Below are 20,314 nucleotides of genomic sequence, written 5' to 3'. Positions count from 1 at the left end.
TCTTTGGTTTTATTGGTCTTACGATCCCTGAAAGGTAAACTTCCAAGTTCGGCTTAAACTACCAACTAAAGCAGTCCAACTCCGTGTATTTCAGATGACAGCAAGCCACAGCTGGGCGCACTGGGTCGCAGCAACAGTGCGGAGGAGGCTACAGCCTTATGACACCAACTCTTCAGTAATTCCAATAACTAACTAATGAAAAGCTACAGCGACATTGGGATGTACTTGCTGTCGGAGCGAGCTCTTCACCAGCAGCGCAAGCGGATGCTGGACGAGTTCCTGAAGCTATAGAATTTTCCTGAGTTAACCAGGAACGATTGGCCAGAAAAAGGCATGAGGCCACTATAAATAATACAATGTAAATTCCACAACAGATATCAGATATTTGTTTTTTCTCGGTGTTACAATCTAATGTTTACCCAACCAGTTGAATACAATTCTACCACAATTAGACATTTTGAATTGGTGTAAAAATCGTAACTGCATAAAATGTAAAATAATGTGACATATTCCAAGCGAAGTAATTACTCTCAAACGAAACGTTAGCTGTAAGAGATTTAGGTACGTACTTGCATGGAACTCTGGATGTAGTTTTCGTGTGGCAATGTTCACGGCCCGAAAATATTAATGATAGTTGTAAAGTTAGTCTAAATTCTGATAAGAAATTTATATATACACAACAGAAACAGAAATTATACAAACATACTGGGTAGCTATATTTTATTCTTAAATTGCTAATTGCTAATAATTGTGATTTGGAGAGTACGAATAAAACTGGAAAACGTATGAACAAGTAACTCGAATACAAAGTGGGGAAAACGGAACTGAAATTTAGATAACAAATCAAATCAAAAACCTAGGGAGATATTCTGGAATGGATTAGAAGTGAACAGCGAAAGGCCGAAATTATTTTTCGAAATTAAATACCTTTTGTATGCAACCCTTTAGCACTTAAAACTCTTTATTTTATTGTTGTTATTTTAAATATTTTGTACGCAGAACTTAGAGTGCCGAAATCGGAAAACGCATTCGCCACAATCTTCAGAAACACAATTCCAAACACAAGCTAGCAAATGGAGACGTACTATTGAACAAGAGTACTATGTATCCGCACTATAATTGATGTTTATAGTAAGTAGTTAATACCCTAAAAACAAGCAAACTCTCAAAGATATAGACCTAGTTTTCATTCCCGTTTCTCAACTTTGCCCCTCTATTATGCCTTCTTCTCCTTTTTTGTGTTTGAGATTGCCTAACATTTGACGGTACGCAAAGTAACGGTTTACATATATTTTAATGCATAAATCTCGAGCAATCTGTGATATTATAAAAACAAAAAATGAAAAACCAAACCAAAACTCAAAAATCATTGCGTATGAGCCACATTCGAGGCCCTGTACTGTAAGATTTAACTCGTTTTCGAAGCAGGACCCACCAGAAAGTTAGGAGTCCTTGCCGAATATGGACACCGATACGCTTCGACACTTTTGAACAATTTTCGCCATATGCAAGTCGACTTTTCCTTTTGACAAAACTATGTGTATGTACCAGTAAAACTGAAAATGAATATATTTTAATAACTAATCATAATAGATTCTTGAATGAAAAACATAACTGAAATCGATTGGCGCGCATCTAGTAACGTAACCACAAATGCCATGCGATAGCAAATTAACTACTGCAAAATAGTTTCAAATACAACCTTAACAAAAGAAAACAACTCGATCGTAAATTAATTGTATTGTAACTCCCCCTCAATCTTCGTTGTGTGTGTAACAGAATACAAAGTGTAAAACATTAAACTGTAAGCTAATCGAAACAAAATCGAAACCAAAAACCAAATACAACAGCTACCGAAACAATAGCAATAGACATAAAGAGGAACGCTCCAGTCTGTCCGGAAACTGATCTTACAGCCGAATTCAGAATTTAACACACCTCAAAGTCCTGAGCTACCTATTCCCCATCGGATTAAGATCAAGAACTCGACAGTCGGACGCTCCTTTCTCGGATCTTCACACGACCACACCATATAGTTGGGTATATATCAACACAATCGCGCAGCAGAATAGATATGTACGGATGTTCAACCATGTGGCAAACGATATGCGAAACAAACATTTAAACAATATTGTGCAATTTTACATAAGGCATTTATGATTTTATGAAATAAACTCTACTTAAGGATGTACTTTGCAAGTTTTTTTTTGGCTTGGGACTCTGCGATACTTTATATAGTCAAGTATAAGGAAGTTCAAATATTACATACATTTTTACAAACATTATGTATTCATAATCGCACCTAGGCTTTTGCTACCTCCGCTTTTTTAACGTATTTAAGAATCCTTACAATTGTCGAAGGAGTCACTCCTTGTATTCTACTAGCCGCCGCAATTGTCTGTGGCTGGATGAGCGTCAGCTTCTGTCGCTCCTCGTTGGACAAGCTCAGGGACTTTGAGAAGTAATCAATGTCGGCGGGAATGGACAGGCGCTCCTCCCGACGAACATCCTCCACATCTCGTTGCTGTTCATCGACAAAGAACGAGTACAGTGCCTCGATTTTCAGCCTTTCGGCTAGATTCCGCTCGCCTTTCAGCCAGCTCAGTTCGTTGGGATGAAGCTGGATTAGCTTCTCAATAGTGATGTTATCCGCCGGAATTCCCAGCATGTCGAAAGCCGTTTTTTCTACCGAAGCTTTGGCCTTGGGCAGATTGAGTGCTTGTCGCCAGTAGTGAGTGTGCTTCCGTAATCGCCGCAAGGAATCAATGGCCGATTGCAGTCTCGCCTCGGTTTGCTGGAATTGCTGGTAGCGATCTGAAGATACAAGTCCAAATTCGTAGCCCTTTTGGGTGAGACGCATGTCGGCATTGTCCGGACGTAGTGACAACCGAAACTCTGCCCGACTAGTAAACATGCGGTAGGGTTCATTAGTGCCTAACGAAGTCAGGTCATCGATCAACACTCCTATGTAGCCCTCAGTTCGACTTATAGTTAGTTGCCTTCCATCCATGTGCCTGGTTTTTCCAGCTGCATTGGCTCCAGCTATGATGCCCTGTGCGGCTGCTTCTTCATAGCCCGTAGTTCCATTTATCTGGCCAGCAAAGAAGAGTCCTGGCACTCGTTTCGTCTCCAGTGTGGGATACAACTCACGGGGGTCTATGAAGTCGTACTCCACGCCATAGCCGGGCTGGACAACTACCGCCTTTTCCAGACCTTGAATGGCATGGACCAGCTCCACTTGCTGATCGTGGGGCAGCGTGCAGGAGATTCCTTGGGGATACACTAAGTTACTGTCCAGACCTTCTGGCTCTAACCACACCTGATGAACCTTCGCGCCGAACCTCAGTATCTTTGACTCAATCGAGGGGCAGTAGCGTGGGCCGGTAATCTCCTCGGTGACATGGCGATTTACATGAAGATTGTCGCGCACAATGTCGCTGACTTTTGGTGTGGTGTAGGTAAGGTAGCAGGGTAGTTGGTCCTTGGCGGGTAACCAAACGTCTTTGTTAAGAAAGGAGAAAGGCATAGGCGGATCATCACCGTCGTGCCTTTGGAGTTGTGAGAAATCCACACTGTCCTTGGCTATTCTAGGTGGAGTTCCAGTTTTCAGCCTCCCCATGCGAAAACCTAATCTGTCGATCGCCTCGCCCAGTGCTTTGGCTGGATCGTCTCCAATTCGGCCGGCCGGTCGCACCTCGAGTCCGATGTTTATGTGTGCCCGCAGGAATGTTCCCGTGGTGAGCACCACGGATCGACTGCGCACCACTTCCCCGTTGGCCAACAGGACGCCGGAACAGCGGCGGGCTTGGGTATCCTGTTCATCCTCTATCAGCAGGTTGTCCACAGCGGCTGCTCGAATCTCCAGATTGGGGGTGCTGTGCAGTTCCTGCTGCACAGCCTTTTTGTACAGCTGGCGATCGATCTGCGCCCTGGGTCCCCAAACAGCTGGACCGCGCCGTCTATTGAGCACCTTGTAGTGTACTCCGGAAACATCGCAGCAGCGGGCACATACGCCATCCAGGGCATCCACCTCGCGCATCAGGTGACCCTTGCCAATGCCACCGAACGACGGGTTGCAGGACATTTCGCCAATAGTCTCCAGTTTGTGGGTTAGCAGCAAGGTGCGTGATCCCATGCGAGCAGCTGCCGCCGAGGCCTCTGTGCCGGCATGTCCGCCTCCAATGACCACCACGTCGTAGATCTCGGCACCGGCACTGTGGGCACTTCTCGATGGGGGCCTAATCCTCCTAGCCAGACCGTGCACCACGGCATTTCGTAGCTGCTGCATTTTCAAAATACCCCACAATAACAACAACTGGAGTTGCACAACACATGTTCTAGCGGTGTAATCGGTAGTCGATATATCGATAGGGTGGTTGTGCAATGAATCGAAAGCTGGCGGCAAATTTTAAACAATCTATTATGCTCCGCATTAAATGAGCTCCATTAGAAATCAGCTGGCTTTCATTTTCTTATTGCTTTTCAGAATATAATCCAATAAGATATTGCAAAAAGTCATGTATTTATTTCACTTTGCTTATGTAACAATATTTGTTATATTTCCATTCTACTTAGAAATAAACTTAGATTAAAGCAGACCGACTAACTATTTAAAATCCATCCATCTCCGCTTTTCGTTTGCGCTTTTTCAGCTTTTGTTTTATGTCCGGCGCTTTGCCCCGTACAACAGCCGCCTTTAGACGCTTCGCCGCCTTCTTCCGCTCCTGCATGCCAGCCTTTCGCTTGGCCGCCCGTTCAGGATCGTGAATCTTTTCTTGAGCCACAACCTTGCGACGCTCTGCACGGCGAGCCATCAGCTTGGTCTGCACCGCATTTCTTAGTTTGTCGTATACTTCGGTTCCGATGCGCTTCCTCAGGCGACTGCCTACACGGAGAGCTTGCTGGCGGAGTTCCGCATCCACGTTCTGATCCTCCTCAGACATTTCACGAACCAGCGCCTGAAGAAGAGAGGGTGCCAGTCGGGTCACGGACTCCACACTGAGTAGCGTGGACAGAGCCTCTATAAGCGTAAACATAGCCGTTCTCTAAAATTTAAATATGTTCAAATTAGCGAATAATCTTGAGTTTAAACGTGGTCATACGTACTATGCTGATGTCGTGAGGCGCCTTTGCGACTTCCTTGTTAATGAGGAAGCGAATATTGCGAACCAGCCAGGTGAGACTTATTTTGTTGACCGGCTCTCGCTCCTCTTCGTCATCGTTCTTCTCCTGTTTCAGACTAAACGGAACGTCCCTCAGCATATGTCCAACGAATAACAGAATCTTCGACAGCTCGTCAATCATCTCCTGCGCAGTCTCGCCCGGCGTGACCTGAGCACACAGATCTAGCACCAAAGATTTGATATCCTCTGCAGGCTGCGCATAAATAAAGTTCAGTTCCTTCTTGGCTCCTACTTCTAGTTTAATTCCAGACAACTGCTGGCCGATATAGGCGAAGTCGTAGTGGGCCACGATGTGTGTCAGGAGTTTGGCAGCATTGCAGCGCACCCAGTTGTGGTCGTGATTGAGTAGTCTCTGAGAGCCATAGGCCAAATCATCGACGGTATCAGAAAGTTGTGGATTGCTGAGCAATGACTCTCCGCAATGTTCGTAGATCTTCAGCAGGCAATACTGCAGTTGGATGAGCTGATGGTCAGCTTTGCGTTGCTGCAGCTCCAAAACTGATTCATTGTCTAGACCAGCTAGCAGTAAATCTTCATCCGGTAAGGTTTCGAATTTCTATAAAATTAAATTTATAAGTTTGAGCGTGAATTAGATTTACAAACTGTTATTACCTTTCGCTTGTTCTTTTTGTGAAGATCACGTTCATCTGCCTCTGTTGCGAGATGTCCTGGAGCCCGCACATATCTACCTCCTGCCTCCGCATCTCCCAAAGTCAGAACGTTGACCAGAGTAGGCAGAACCAGTGGTAGCCTTTCCGCAAATCCAGCTTTCTCAGCCTCCACGAATCGTGACAGAAGAGCAGCGGCCATTTCTCGGACTCCCGGTTTCTGGCTGGACTGTGGTGCGGTGAAAAACAGTAGCGTTAAATCCAGCAAGGGCTGCCGTTCCAGTTTGGTGAGACGTCCGATCAGAGCTTCCAGAGCAGCGGCAACACTGCGTCGGCATGACGGATCCTCATCGTTGACCAGTCGAGTGCCCAGGGATAGGTATAAAAACTCGGACTGTTTGACTAGCATAAGTTGTGGGAACTTGTTGATGATGGAGTGCATAAACTGAATAGCCGACTGACGGCCAGCGGTTTGGCTGTAGCACAACTGAACCGACATGAACTTCACAATCTGCTCAACCTTCTGGCGCAGTGTATACTCCATAATGTAGGTGAGTAGAACGCCACGACATTCATCGCGCACATAATCCGATGAAGAGATAATAGATAGGTCTCCCAATCGCTTCATTAGATCGTGCAGGGATCGGGAGTCCACCTTCCGACCCACAAGCGCCTTCAGCAGGGTAAATACCATGTTTTGGCTGCTACATTCGCCCTCTTGCAGTTCCTGTTCGATGTGTAGAAGTAGCTGCTCGATCTGTTCATTGGTCAGCTGGTAGTCCTCGCATTTGCGCAGCAGGGCCACCACTGCTTTGAAGCTCGCTCTGACCAGCTGAGCGTTCTCCTCTTGCCTGGTTGCTCCAAATGTTGAAAAATTCTTAAGGATCTGAAACATGCGTGCAACCACTGGTTGGAGTGCCTCACGGTTCAGATCGGACAGTTCGTACTCCCCCAACCAAATGGCTGTATAGCACTTGAGGGCGTAGGTGGTGGTTCTGGCATGGTTGCTGCTCAAAGAATCTTTCAGAAGTGGCAAAAGGGGATGTAGGAAGGGCTGGTAATCCAGATCCGTTAGCTTCTTTCGTTTTAGCACGAAATGTAGGAGCTCCAAACCGAATTCAACCAAAATGTGGGCATTGACCTGTGCGTTGGACTTAACTTGCTTGTTGCCGGTAGCCACACTTCGTCTTCCCGGCGCCGGCTGTAGGATTAGGCAATCAGGGCGAGTCCTCTTCATCAGAGCTTGTTCTTTTTCGGTAAGCTGACGCTTTTTGGTTCCTGGAAGGAGGTCACTGATGCTCTCCGACATCGTGCCGTATATAAAGATCAGCAGGCTCTCCCTTGCGATGTGTGTGTTCTCCACCAAACCAGCCACAATTTTGGCAAAACACTCTTGAATCTTCTGCGTGACCTTTCGGGAGTGAGATCGTGCCAAGTGCTCCTTGAACGGCAAAAGCAGGTCCAGGAGGCAGTTGTCCCGAATATGACGGGCGGCTATGTTCAGTGTTAGGTAGCTCTTCGCGCTTGGCTTTGCTTCCGGCGTGTGAGCCACAATTTTCTCCACCTCCTTCTCGGCGTTCACATCGCCGAATATATCATTGAGAGCCACTTCCAGCAGATTTTGCAGGCAATTTTCAATGTGTTCTGGTTTCAGGTCGCTTTTCAGAGCATCTAAAACACCGTGGAGAGTTACAGAGAGAACGTGCACCTGGAATCCCCGCGTGAGCAGAGATTGCAACTGCTCCAACAGCATTCCCAAGTAGCTGCCTCCCAAGGTGATCATAATCTTTTTAAGAATGTCACGGGTTAGCATTCGGACGGATTTCAAAGGCGATCGAAGAAATGTGCAGACCTTCATGAAGATGCCTGGATAAAATAAATAAGGAAATAGTGACTTCCATTAAAAAGGACTTAAGCGTTTACATACCAGGTAAACTGTTCTCCAATAATTCCAAAGGAAGCTTCTGCAGCAGCTTAACCATAGCCAGTGCAATGGGCACCCGTTGGATCTCCTCTTCCTCACGCTCGTAGCTCAATCGGCGACGGTTTACTTTGTGCTTGGTGTCATAGTTGGTTTTTTCAGTGATTGATCGGTTGAGGGTTGGCAGCAACACTGTTGTAATGGTGGTCATGACCTTTTTGGCAGCGTTGGGAGCGAGCAGTTGAGTGCGCTGCTGTTCCACCACCCGTTCGTTCGGATCTTCTTCCTCGAAGTCAATAAATTCTGAGTGATCGTCCTCCTTTTTTACGGGTACCTCATCGGCATCAGCATCCTCTTCCGCCTTAACTTCATCAGATTCCTCAGCTGGATCCTTAGCCTCTACTACCTCTGATAGCTTTTCCTTGAGCTTGGCGAGTGAAACTAAATCCGTTTGCGCCTGGGTCAAGTCAAAATGAAAGGCGTCCAGGATGCGCACCACAAGTCTGACGCACTGCTTCTGTTGACTATGGACGTGCCTCAACTTTTGGAGGTAGTAGCGGAGTACTGCTTGGTATTGCGTCCAGGGCAGGAATTCACTCATCACACCAACTGCCTCGATGGCGGCATCCACAAGCGTGTGTTTGCCCGAATGCCTTTCGCTCATAAGATACCGGGTGGCTAGTGGAAGGAGGAACTGCGTGAGGGTACGGGCGCATGGTGGAACAGTTCGCCAACTGCCTCCCGAGATATTAACCAAGCGCTGCAGGGCGCGTCCGTGCCGCTGAGTCTGCAGGTGAAGCATGTTCTCAAAGAAGTCCACCTCCAGGTCGTGTTTATCTGTTAGTGGTGAGAGGTCCTTCAGGATCTCGTGGGCAGCAGGACATTGGCGTGCTAGTTCACCAAGTAAGCCAATGGCCTCACTCCTGGCGTGCTCATGCTTTTCATCTCTCATACAGCGTTGCAGCAAAGGCAACACCGTGTCTTCCATCCAGAAGTGCGAATCCTCCTTATCTTCTAGTTGAAGAGTTATTAGAGGTAGCAGGGGCTTCAATAGTTCTCCGATGTTTACTCGCATGCCCAAATCCGAATCGTTGCGTAGCATATAAAAGCAGTTGTACACAACAAGGACTCCAAGTTGCAGGTCAATCTTCTTGTCCTTCTTCTCCACCAACTGCTTAAGTTCAGATAGAGCTTCGAGACGCTTATCGTAGTCCGGCTGCTCTAGCCATCTTTTGTCCCAGGCGTTCAACAGAAGCACAATCCTTACCCACTCCCGCAAGGACGCGGCGATGGGGGAGAGTTCGGGGTTTTGTTTCGCCTCCTTGTGCAGTCGTTTTGCCATGTCTCCCAAGAGATCGCAAAGTAGCTTTCTAGCAGGCAGCGCACTAACTTGTTCGAACAGTGGTGCCAACTGGCGAAGATAATTTTGCGGTTTGGGGACACGTTTTAAAAGATTTCCCAGCGTGGTGACTAATTGAATCACTGTCTCTGGTGCAGCTGAAGCCGATTGTTTGGTGAATATGGGCAGCAGAACTTGTACTAGTAGTTCACAAGTATCTGGCTCCTTAACATGGGATGTTATAAGAGTTAAAATATTGAGTTCCCTCTTGTCGAGCGTTTGCCTGCCAGCCTTCTTGTGACGCCAGCTGTTCTGCAGTTGTTGAAGGATCGTTGGAATGTGGGGATTTACAATAGACAAGGCCTCGGCTCCGTACTCCTCTGTGGCTGCCGATTCCAGCAGATGTTCCACCACCTGCAAAAGTGCACGCTTCACATTCGCCTTGGCTTTTTCGTTTAGTAGCAGAGCCATTAGATGGTGCATTATGGGAAGTTTATCCGCAGGAGGACTCTTTTTCAACCATTTCTGAAAGCGGGGCTCTCCGCCCCACAAGAGAAGCAACTTCAGCATGGGGGTGGGTGTGTGAATGGAATCCTGCGAGAGGCGAGCAATACCTGGCCATAGGTAGACCTCGCAAATAGCATTCATCTGTGGCTCCTGCCACAGCTCCTCCATGTCCACCAGTTGCCCGAAGTAGTTGACCAGAGTCTGCAGACCCGAGTGCTTCACATTCTTGTAGGCAGCTACAAGTTTTCCTTCTCCATTGATGACTTCCTGCGCTACGCTGCCCAGGAGCAGAAGTAATTTGAGAACGTAACATTGGAAGTCAGACGTCAGCTTGCCGGCGAACTCCTTGCGAATAAGTTCTAGTAGATTGACGATCCTCTGCAATTGCTTGGCTGCAATAACCGCGTACGGATCATAGGATTCTCGAACATATTTTGCCACTTCGTTCACGGGCTTATCTGTGTAGGCAGAAAACCTTCCGAATGCCATTTGTAGAAAATCCATAATCTCTGACTCCTCCAACTGGCCCAGGAAGCGCAGGATCAGCGTCTTTCGCAGCTGGGCACTTAGTTGCTTTTGGACACCCTTGGTGAGCATTTTGCCATATAGCACTCGCAGCATAAAGGGAATCAACTCTGATCTTTGCTGAGCCGTAATGCTCGACAGTTCGAAACCACTGAGCGTTGTCTTGAATTTTTCTTCATCAATGAGGCCCGATAACTGAGCCTTTTGTTGCACCAGAGCTGCTGGTTGCTTGTAGGCCGCGAGGCAATCCAAAGCCAATTGTTGCAACTGGGAGTTAGGACCGGCTAGAAGCTCCAGATAAAAGTCATGCATCTCCGCCTGACGATGCAATGCCTTGGGATTGGGCTGGGATACAAAGCAGGCCAGTTTTAACTGAAGCGTTTGCAGAATAAACTTTGTATGGGCATTTTGGGTTCTCCTCTTTTGACGGCCTCGGGGCTCGGGTTTGGTTTCATTGTTTTCATTTTCATCATCCTCCTCAACATCGATATCCGCAGCTAAAATAAAGGGAGCGGCTTTATAAGATTGATTAGTGGATATTCATTTATTTAACTTACCCGTCGCCTCGTTCACATTCCAAGTGTGTTCCGATTTCTCCAATTGTGCGCGATATTCATTATCCACGAACTGCAGAAACAATCGCACCAAATCTGCATTCTTTACCTCAGAAAGAGTGCCCAATTTGGGAACGGTTTGCCATAAAAGTTGGCGGTAGTTGAGGGCCTGCTGAAGGGTCAATTGTTGCTCTCCAGGCAAAGGAAGGAGCATGGTTAGTGCTGCCGATTGGTAGTCCCTTTGATATGGCACCTGCAAAGTTGTAACTTCCTTCTTGTAGTCAATGCAGGAAACAGTATCAACTAACTTGGCCTTAAATAATGTCCAGAACTCATCCACCGTCATGGTCTTGACGTAGGCAGCCAGGAGCTGTTGAACCGGAGCCCACACAAACTTGAAATTATTGTATAAAAGACCAAGTAAGAGGCTAACGGCGTGCTCCTTGAAATGGGGCAACTGGGAGAACTGTTTGAACTGAGCAGACGCCGGTTCCAATTGCTGAAGTTGGAGGAGTAGCTCGCGGTAATTGTGGACGGTGGGCTCGATGCAGGCGGCGGCATAAAAATGTGAATACGGATTCGGTTTGCTCGAGGAGTTGAGCACATCCAAACAATGCGCAGCTATGCGTCTGTATAGCGATACAGGCTGGCTTAGAAGACCTCCAATTGCGAAAAGTAATTCATCTGAAGTGGATAGCTTGTTCTTGGGCCCTTGTAAAAGAACCACTTGCAAGCAAGCCAAAGCTCGAATGTCCTTTCCCAGTTCAGGAATAAGGTAACCATTAAGAGCAGATAGCAAACTCTTAGGTAAGTTAAATTTGAGCAGTGCGTGAGTTTGAAGTAGCAGGAGCAGTTGTGTAAAATCCTTTTCGTTATCGCTTATGAGCTTTTCAATAACTGATTGCAATCCTTGTTCAATGTGCTGCTTGTTAAAACCCCTCAAATGGGGAACCAGGATGATTAATAGTAGGTGTTCCTCTTTGGTCAGGTCTAGGTGCAGAAGTTCTTGTTCCACGAATTTAATAGTGTTATTTTGTTTCAATTGGAGGGGATATGCCACCCATTGGGCTAGTGAGTTACCATCGACTTGTAGCGGCCGTTTGTGTTGAACGATGCGAGCCAGGAGCTCCAGCGCGCTTAATTGCCTCTGTTCTTCAAAGTACCCAATAACGTTGGGGAGAACAAGAATCTCAAACTGTGAATAGTCCAGAAGCTGCAGAATTGCGTCTTCGTACACGGTCACTTGTTTTCGGCTTATGCTTAAAAGCTTTTGCAGCAGACGGCTGGCATCCAACTGGGTAAGTTGAGTGTGCTGAGCCTTCAACAAACTGGTGACCAATGTTGTTAAGGGCTGAAGAGGATCCAGATCGCGGCCCAAAAGCTTAAGCAGAGTTCCAACTACCAGCGGAAGCTCGGAGACATATCGCCCATCCTTGTGGGTGACCAGTGGAAGCATTAGGCCGATAACCCTTTGTTCATCCACATTTTCACTGCCTGCAGCCGAACACAGTTTCTGCCACAGGATGTTGCTTTGGTCTGAGCGCAGAAAGTTGAGTAACAGACCCAAAGAATACTCCACGATATCTCCCAAAAGTTCTGTTTGGTCTTTGGTGTGAGCGGAATCCTTGTTGACAAGCACCTCCAGGACGAGGGCAAATATTTCGGCCGCCGAGTTGTGCAGCTGTCCGTTGACGCCGCGCAGAATTTCGTAGATGAGTCGTCCGCAGCCGTGAACACTCTCCACCTGCTCACGCAACACAGTCTTCAGCACATAGGTCAGGAATCGCGGAAAATCACGGACATCACGAGCAATGTAGGCAAAGCATTCTACCGCAAAGTTGGTCACATGCTCGGCATAGTGCTGTTCGTCCAGAAGCGGTAGAATTGCATTGAAGACAACACCGATGTTGCGCTTCAAATAAGGCTTGAGGGTCTTGAACAGATGCGCCAGGCAAATGAGCGTCCATTCCAGTTGCTCGGAGTCTTGGGTGTTCAGCAGGCAGATAAGTCGGTCCAGGACTCGCTGGAAGTACGGGTAGAACTCCTCGCGGAGATCCCTGGCCAGGACATAGAGCAGTTCCAGCAGCGGCTGCTGGGACAAATTCGTGGCGGTGGAAAGACGTTCCAGCAGCAGGTCTACAACAAAGTCCTTTTGGTGCAGCAGCTGCGGCAGAGTGACTATCTTGCGACAGCGCTTGCTGAAGTAGTTGTACTCCTCGGTGAGATTGAGCACGTTCCATTTCTGAATCGTCTGCTGGAAGTAGGTGGTATTCTCCTCTTCGTCGAGCTCCTCGTTCCGATGGCCGATGTGGTAGAGGGCCAAGTGCCGCAGGTCGATTTCATTCACCCGATCTCCGAAAGATTTGAACTGCGGGAGAAAAATGTGTAAGGCGGTTGGTCACCAAAACAGTTGAAACTCCTGTGGACACTCACCCGAAAGGTATTAGTATCCTTTGTTTTTTCCGCTAAGGATGCCATGTTTCGACAGTTTACACTTGATTACCATTCACTTCATTTGCACTGGGCTGCTTAATTTACGGAAAAACTCTTTTGTTTACGGAAACTTTTCTTTCAAATGCAACACGTGCGAAACATATTTACGCACTGTTATCGATAGACAGTTGGCGATTGCACTTACTGAAAACATATGTTCGCTTGAAAATATCGATAGTACTGCATACCGTCCCAATTGGCGCACTTTTTAAAATGGTCGTTGAAATAATTTAACTTTATGGAATCTTCTTTAACTTCTTAACATTACTAACATTATTTGAATATATGTTATAGAGTGGTAATATATATATTTTAAAAGCATTTTAGATGCAATTTTCCAGTTTCCACAGTTTTCCTCAGTCTAATATGCGCCATTCAGCTTGTTCTTATGATAAGGTCTTTTAAATAAAATAACTCAAAGTGTTTCAAACGTCAAGGGACATTTATTAATATGGCACATATAATAGCAAAATTAAAACTTTGCTTAGGCAGACTCCTGGCACTGAAGATAATTAAAGACAGTGCCACGTTCCACGTATCGTTTGCTGGTTTCCTGATTCAAGGATTCACCGGACTTGGAAAAGTCTTCAATAGGTCCATACCCGCCCCCGCCGGGAGTTTTCATGGCAAAGGTGTCCTGAAAAGGATGGATAAGTAGTTAGTAATGTTACAAATAAATGTATATAAAAGTGTACCCCAGCTTCCACATCAATGCAGGTTTTTCCTGCCAGAGCGATCACTCGACCATCCCGTTTCACCACCAAATTGCGTCCACTCTTGCCCGATTCTCCACCAGCGAGACCGTAGGGCTGCAGAGTTCGTCGCTCTGTCAAGACGGACAGGGTAACTGGCTTACGGAAGAGCAGATCCCGCTCCACACCCTCGCCTCCGTTAAACTGGCCTCTTCCGCCGGAGCCATCTGTGCGAAGGCAGAATCTCTTCAGGATCATGGGATAGCGCAGTTCAAGGATTTCCGGATCAGTGATGCGAGTGTTCGTCATGTGGGTATGTACTCCGCCGGCTCCATGCCAACCGGGTCCGGCACCAGCTCCTCCGGCCACGGTCTCATAGTAACCCCAAGACTCATCCCCAATAGTTATATTGTTCATGCATCCTTGCGAGGCGGCACAAACTCCGAAAGCCTTCAGAACCGTGTCCACGATGCGCTGCGATGTCTGCACATTGCCGCCGACCACAGCTGCTCCCTCGGAGGGATCCAGGATGGAGTTTTTCGGAATGATCACCTGGATGGGTGCCAGGCAGCCCTGGTTGAGTGGCACATCGTGGCCCACCATGCAGCGCAGGCAGTAGATTAGGGCGGACAACGTGATAGCCCGCGGAGCATTACAGTTGCCCCAAACTTCCACTCCCGATCCGGTGAAGTCGCAAAGAGCCGATCCCTGCTCCGCATCGATGGTCACCTTGAGGGCGATGGGTGAGCCGTCGTCCATGAACTCCTTCGCCTCTAGCACTGTCGATCCAGTGCGCTCCAAAGTATCCCGGCCAATCTGACGCAGCATATCACGAACCGCCAGTTCGGCGTTCTTCTGGATGTGCGACATGTAGGCCTGGACCACATCTAATCCATAGCTGCCGATCAGCTCCGCCACCAGCTGGATGCCCTTGTGGTTGGCGGCGATCTGAGCCTTCAGATCTGATAGGTTGTCGCTCAAGTTCCGGGTTCCCACAGCTCCCTTTGCGGCCGTGGGCGTGGTCAGCTGCTCGATGATCTGCTGCTCCTGGAACAGGCCATTCTCTACAATCAGGAAGGACTTGAAGGCGGCACCCTCCTGGGCCAACGAGGTGGAGTGCGGCGGCATAGATCCAGGAGTAATTCCACCAATATCCGCATGGTGACCACGGGAGGCCACAAAGAAAACGGGTCGCGGATGAGTTCTGAAAGAATATAATATATAATATAACAAATTTTGACGAAAAACCACCAAAACTTTTATAACACTCACTCATAAAAGACCGGCGTGATGACAGTTAAATCGGGCAAGTGAGATCCTCCTGCCGATGGATGGTTGGCCAGGATGACATCGCCGTTCTTGAGGGTCTCTCCGCGCACCCTGAGTTGATACTGGACGGTTTCTTGCATGGCACCCAGGTGAACTGGAATGTGGGGAGCATTGCTAACCAAACCACCATCTGGTCCGAAAAGGGCACAAGAGAAGTCCAGACGCTCCTTGATGTTGGTGGAAATCGAAGTGCGCTGGAGCACCCTTCCCATCTGCTCGGCGATACTCATGAACCGATGGCTAAAGATGCTCAGATGCACAGGATCCAAGTCCGCATTGATGCCATGCTTGCCACCCGTTTTCACGTCCATGATAAGGTCTCCAAACTGAGTAACTTGGATACTACACTCTGGTTCGACGACGATGGTCGAGAGCTGGTCAATGAGCACCGCAGGCCCGCTGATCCTATGTCCGGCCAGTAGGTTCTTGGTCAGGTAAATCGGAGCATCGAAAGCGCCCTGGTCAAAGTAAAGTCGAGTATTCGCCTCCGCTGGTGGCTTCACTTCGGCGGCAGCCTGAACTTTCGACTCCGGTGGGGTTTCGTTCTTGCCCAATCCTCGAATGCGAATGTCGTCGACAATAATCCGTCTGTTTTGCAATACGAATCCAAACTCAGTGCGATAGCGCTCCAGGAAGGTGGCATGGAAATCTCCGTAGGCCGCTAATAGGGGATTTGAATCGGATGACTGCTTTCCAGTTGAAGGAGCAACCATTAAGGCGCCATCGGTGCCTTCGTATCGCAAGTGAAGGAAGGGCTCCAGCTCAATGCGCTTGAATCCCTGCTCAGACAACTTGTCGTGACATTGCTTGGACAAGGCGTCCAAACGCTCCTTCAGTTGCTGGGCATTCGCATCGCTGAACTCCAGGCCATTCGGTTCTTGGAATTCTTGCACCACATCCGCCAGAGCCATTCCATAGGCAGACAGAATTCCGGCGTACTTGTGGACGACTACCTTCGCAATTCCCAGATTTCGGGCAATGGAACAGGCGTGCTGGCCACCGGCTCCTCCAAAGCAGGAGAGCACATGGTTGGCCGTATCCAATCCTCGTGATTGGGTCAAGGCACGAATCGGACGGCACATGGTTTCATTGGCCACCCGAATGAAACCGAGGGCCACATCCTCGACGCTTAAGACTCTATTGTCTCCGGAACTCTTCAAATAGTTGTTGATCTCGGCCTGGAGCTCCACAAACTTACTCCTTGCGATCTCATGATCCAGCGGTTCGTTCTCCCGCGGACCAAAGATCTTCGGGAAGTATTGTGGCAGAATGCGTCCTAGCACTAGATTGGCATCAGTGACTGTCAGTGGCCCGCCCTTCTTGTAGCAAGCAGGTCCAGGATGAGATCCTGCCGATTCTGGACCCACCACAAATATGCCAGATCGGAAGAAAAGACGGGATCCACCGCCTGCAGCAACAGTATTGATATCCAACTGCGGAGCCTGGATCGTTACACCTGCTGTGGTGCTTTCGATCACGTGCTCGTAGGTTCCGGCATACCGGGACACATCCGTAGAGGTGCCGCCCATGTCGAAACCGATCAGTGGCAGTTCCGTTTCCCGGGCTCCTGTCAGAGCGTATCCTACAACTCCTCCAGCTGGACCCGAGAGAATTGCCCGAGCTCCACGGAAGTTCTCCATATTGGTCAGACCTCCATCAGATTGCATAAAGAGCACATCCACACCCTCCAACTGCTTGTCGAAACCGGATTTGAAGCTACGGATAGGAAAATTACAGATAAATGACTGTTCTCTTTTTTTTTAGCCCCCACTGTGTTAATAACGTCGTGTTTTTGTTTGAATACCCTCAAGATCTGAGGAAAATTGGGTATACTGTGATTAGATAGCTCATATGAAACGCAAGAAGCAAATAACCTCTTTAAGAACAACTAAAGCACACCTAATAAATCAATACTATGCTACTATCTCACCTATATTAACATTAGACAAATATTAAAAAGTTACTATCAAGACTTTATGATATCTATGAGATCTTTTAGATTTTTTAAGTTTTTACATCATTAAAAGGTACTGTCGCGTCGAGCCACACATAATATTTGTATCATTTTATATTCTTGATTTGTTTACTTTACGTAACCCCATCTCAGCTGTGAATGTGTGGTTGTTTAGCTTGGACTTTTTCGCTTTCAGTCTGACTCCGACCTTATCTATATGGTGGCTCTCTAAAAAACATGTTTGGCACCGAAAAGAGCTGGGTCATTCGGCAAATTTACAAACCAGAGATTAGATGCACTCACCTGGCCAAGTAACGGTCTACGTGGGGAGTCAGGTAGGCCTCCGCGCAGGCCGTATAACCACGGGCCACCACCCGACACATGGGCATGGCCTGGTGGGACAGCGTCACATGGCTGAAGCCGAGCTCCCGGGCAATGGCTCCCACTCGGAGCTCGTGCTTCGGGCAGGCGTAGCTGTGGGCCAAGACCACGGACACGGATGAGACACCCTGATCACGGGCAGCTGAGAGGGCTTGTCGTACTGCCACCTCATCAACGGGATGCACCTCCAGATACTTGGTGCCGGCCACACCCTCCAGCTCCTTCCAGCTGTGATCTGTGTGGATATATTACATAAAATCTGGGTGGGTATTATATATCACCTCAACTTACTGAGCTCACAGCGGTCCGCCTGCTTTGGAATTATGCGGCAGTCCACCTCGACTACGGACTTGTATAGATTCGCTGGCTTGCGAATGTTCAGATCGAAGATCTTCGGCCTGGCCTGGTTGCCAATGTAGAGCAGGTCACGGAAGCCACTGTTCACCACCAGGACCACTGGGTCTCCCTTGCGTTCCAAGAGAGCATTGGTGGCCACCGTAGTGCCCATGCGAACCCAACCGATCTTCGAGGTATCCACCAAGCCGCTCGCGGCCAGGTCCTCACCGGTCTCCTCCTTAAGTATCCGGCGGATGCCCTCCCGTGGCGCATCGCTGTACCGCTCTGGATCCTCGGAGAGCAACTTCATGGTTCGCACTTTGCCACCCGGACAAATGCACAGCACGTCCGTGAAAGTGCCACCGCGATCGATTGCGAAACAGTATTTAGTGCCCGACATTGTGTTTTTTGTTCGATCCGGATAAGTGGAACATTAAGACTGAGCGGACACCGTGTGTTACAGGCCGTATATATACAGGTGCTGATAATGTATATACATATGTGATCATATGCTGTTCTCTATTCTCCCCAAAGCACGAAAAAGCTTTCTAAGACGTGATCAGCTGTTGTTCTATGGGAACACCCACTGCTGGACACCGAACTTGGAACACTCAACCTTTTCACCATATTTTTCTAGTTCTACAAAGCATCTAAAGATGATTTTTGTTTATAAAGTACTTCTGTTAATGCCATTTTTAATAAAAGATATTACTAACTACCTAAGTGTGCAAATTATTAAATTATTATAAATGTATTATAAAAATGGAAATAGGTATTGAAAATTTTCCGTTTCTTCGAATGTCAGCTTTGAAGTTAGCTTCTCTGTTTTTTCTACATGGACGCCTGTATCGCATTTTGTATCTACACAATAAGTTATTAAATATGTTAATACAATATTTATCACTCCTAATAAAAATAGTCTTTACGATTTTAAAGCTGAAGCTTGTCTGCCAATATAGTAATTGCAATCTAATTAAACGCACTCTTCGAATTTGCAGCATTTTAATGCCGCTTTTATGCTGCCACAAAGGAACCCATTGACCTCCAATAATGGCACATATCATCCGGCAGTATAGTTTGCTCCAATTCGAACTTATTGAGCGCAAACGCTGGAATTTCTCGTTTCATTGATGGCCTCGCAACGCATAAATATATGCAAATGCATGTTTTATCTCTTTTTTTACACGACATCAATGAAATTTGATGACTTATTAAACGGGGCCATAAAGAGCGCATTCCGTCCGCTTGTAAATACGGCGTATGGAGCATGGAACATGCCAGTGTCAATATCACGGAATCGGCCTTTGGGCGCAATTGTTTGCAGAAGGGCGCCGTATCAATTCGAGTCGATTTGCGAGTTCGATTGCGACTCCCAGCGGAACCGTTGAGATTGTTCCGCTGTTTCTCGGCTTCGTTATGACCCCTAATGTCCGTGACCCCTGACCCTGGGGCGGCTGAAGTGACAGTGGGAGTTGCGATGCTGGTTTACGAGAAAACATTGATGGCCCTTTTACGAGCCATTTTGCCAGTTCTACGCTCCTGAAATACTGCTACACAAATTGCCTAGAGTTTTCCGTAAACATGGTGCTCTGCTTCAAACGGATCTCGAAATGGAGAGGCAGGTGGCGTCGCAGCAGGAGAAAGAAAGAGGAACGGGAGTCACTGCAACAGACGGAGAACGAGTTGTGGCTGGAGTACTTTAGCCCATATCTGCACATCTGGCCGTTTCACGAGCTCTGCACCAGATTGGAGGCGAATGTGTCCCAGGTGAGATCGGGCAAATCAAGCTAATCTCAATTATATCCGAGGCACCATCCACAGGGTCTAACCTCGGAGGCAGCTGGTAGAAAGCTGGCCAGGAATGGAAAGAATATTCTGCCACTACCGACCAAACAGGATTTGCGGCCTTGGAAATTCCTGAAGAGCTGCTTCAGCGTCTTGGGCATCATCATACTGCTGAGTTCCATAGCTAGTTTCGCGATGTATTACCTATTTGCAACTGAAACGTCAGACAATGGAAAAGTGGATCCGGAGTTCTTGGTAGCGGGCATAATCCTGCTCTGCACCTTCTTTCTCGCAGGCCTAATGGCACAAATGCAAGGAGATGATGACGAAGACATGCTCATAGCTTTCGATGAGCTGATGCCCATGTATTGCACTGTGATAAGAGACGGGGAAAAGGAGGTCATCCTCACCCAGGACCTAGTGGCGGGGGATACCCTTCCCATTAAGTATGGACAGCGGCTTCCTGCCGATATCCGATTCTTCAGCACCACAGGCCTGGAGCTGAATAACGTGGCTCTGACAGGACACTCGAAACCCATGCACATCACTCCTTTGGCGAGCGAGGGGCGACAGAGATACTCCCGGATTGAGTACATAAAGGATTAAATTGGTTTCTTATTGGCAAATGTATTATTTCTTATTGTATATTCTATAAACTTGCTTACTTTACCAAAGACATAAAGACACTGCTGTAATAAGTGCATTCT

General features: G+C 47.7%; 5 protein-coding genes across 5 annotated transcripts in view; 2 read left to right on the top strand and 3 right to left on the bottom strand.

The window, feature by feature from the left end:
• LOC117135962 (zinc finger CCCH domain-containing protein 18) overlaps nt 1-2,191 on the top strand; it is a 64,323-nt gene extending 62,132 nt beyond the window's left edge. The window contains exon 15 of the mRNA XM_033296561.1: nt 95-2,191. Within this exon, the coding sequence (XP_033152452.1) occupies nt 95-162 (68 nt within the window). The 3' untranslated portion in view covers nt 163-2,191. The remainder of the gene's footprint in view (nt 1-94) is intronic.
• On the bottom strand, nt 2,135-4,321 carry LOC117135972 (protein MTO1 homolog, mitochondrial). Its single transcript, XM_033296580.1, has one exon. It carries the CDS (start codon nt 4,286-4,288, stop codon nt 2,303-2,305), a length of 1,986 nt encoding a protein of 661 aa, XP_033152471.1. The 5' UTR covers nt 4,289-4,321; the 3' UTR covers nt 2,135-2,302.
• A 182-nt stretch (nt 4,322-4,503) lies between these two features.
• Nucleotides 4,504-13,230, bottom strand: LOC117135961 (small subunit processome component 20 homolog). The gene is made up of 6 exons (XM_033296558.1): nt 13,071-13,230; nt 10,641-13,005; nt 7,719-10,580; nt 5,796-7,657; nt 5,107-5,739; nt 4,504-5,045 (listed from the first exon to the last, which is right to left on the bottom strand). Exons 1-6 carry the CDS (start codon nt 13,113-13,115, stop codon nt 4,611-4,613), a joined length of 8,202 nt encoding a protein of 2,733 aa, XP_033152449.1. The 5' UTR covers nt 13,116-13,230; the 3' UTR covers nt 4,504-4,610.
• A 321-nt stretch (nt 13,231-13,551) lies between these two features.
• LOC117135965 (5-oxoprolinase) lies at nt 13,552-18,288 on the bottom strand. Its single transcript, XM_033296567.1, has 5 exons — nt 17,778-18,288; nt 17,409-17,721; nt 15,095-16,867; nt 13,826-15,026; nt 13,552-13,767 (listed from the first exon to the last, which is right to left on the bottom strand). The coding sequence occupies exons 1-5, from the start codon at nt 18,220-18,222 to the stop codon at nt 13,615-13,617; spliced, it is 3,885 nt and encodes a 1,294-aa protein (XP_033152458.1). The 5' UTR covers nt 18,223-18,288; the 3' UTR covers nt 13,552-13,614.
• A 1,097-nt stretch (nt 18,289-19,385) lies between these two features.
• Nucleotides 19,386-20,276, top strand: LOC117136026 (sodium/potassium-transporting ATPase subunit alpha-A). The gene is made up of 2 exons (XM_033296644.1): nt 19,386-19,589; nt 19,644-20,276. Exons 1-2 carry the CDS (start codon nt 19,404-19,406, stop codon nt 20,211-20,213), a joined length of 756 nt encoding a protein of 251 aa, XP_033152535.1. The 5' UTR covers nt 19,386-19,403; the 3' UTR covers nt 20,214-20,276.
• The last annotated feature ends 38 nt before the right edge of the window (nt 20,277-20,314 follow it).

This window comes from Drosophila mauritiana, chromosome 2R (genome assembly GCF_004382145.1).
Source record: "Drosophila mauritiana strain mau12 chromosome 2R, ASM438214v1, whole genome shotgun sequence".
Taxonomy (NCBI): domain Eukaryota; kingdom Metazoa; phylum Arthropoda; class Insecta; order Diptera; family Drosophilidae; genus Drosophila; species Drosophila mauritiana.
Note: the sequence above shows the minus strand (reverse complement) of the source record. Positions and strands in the feature narration are given on the sequence as shown.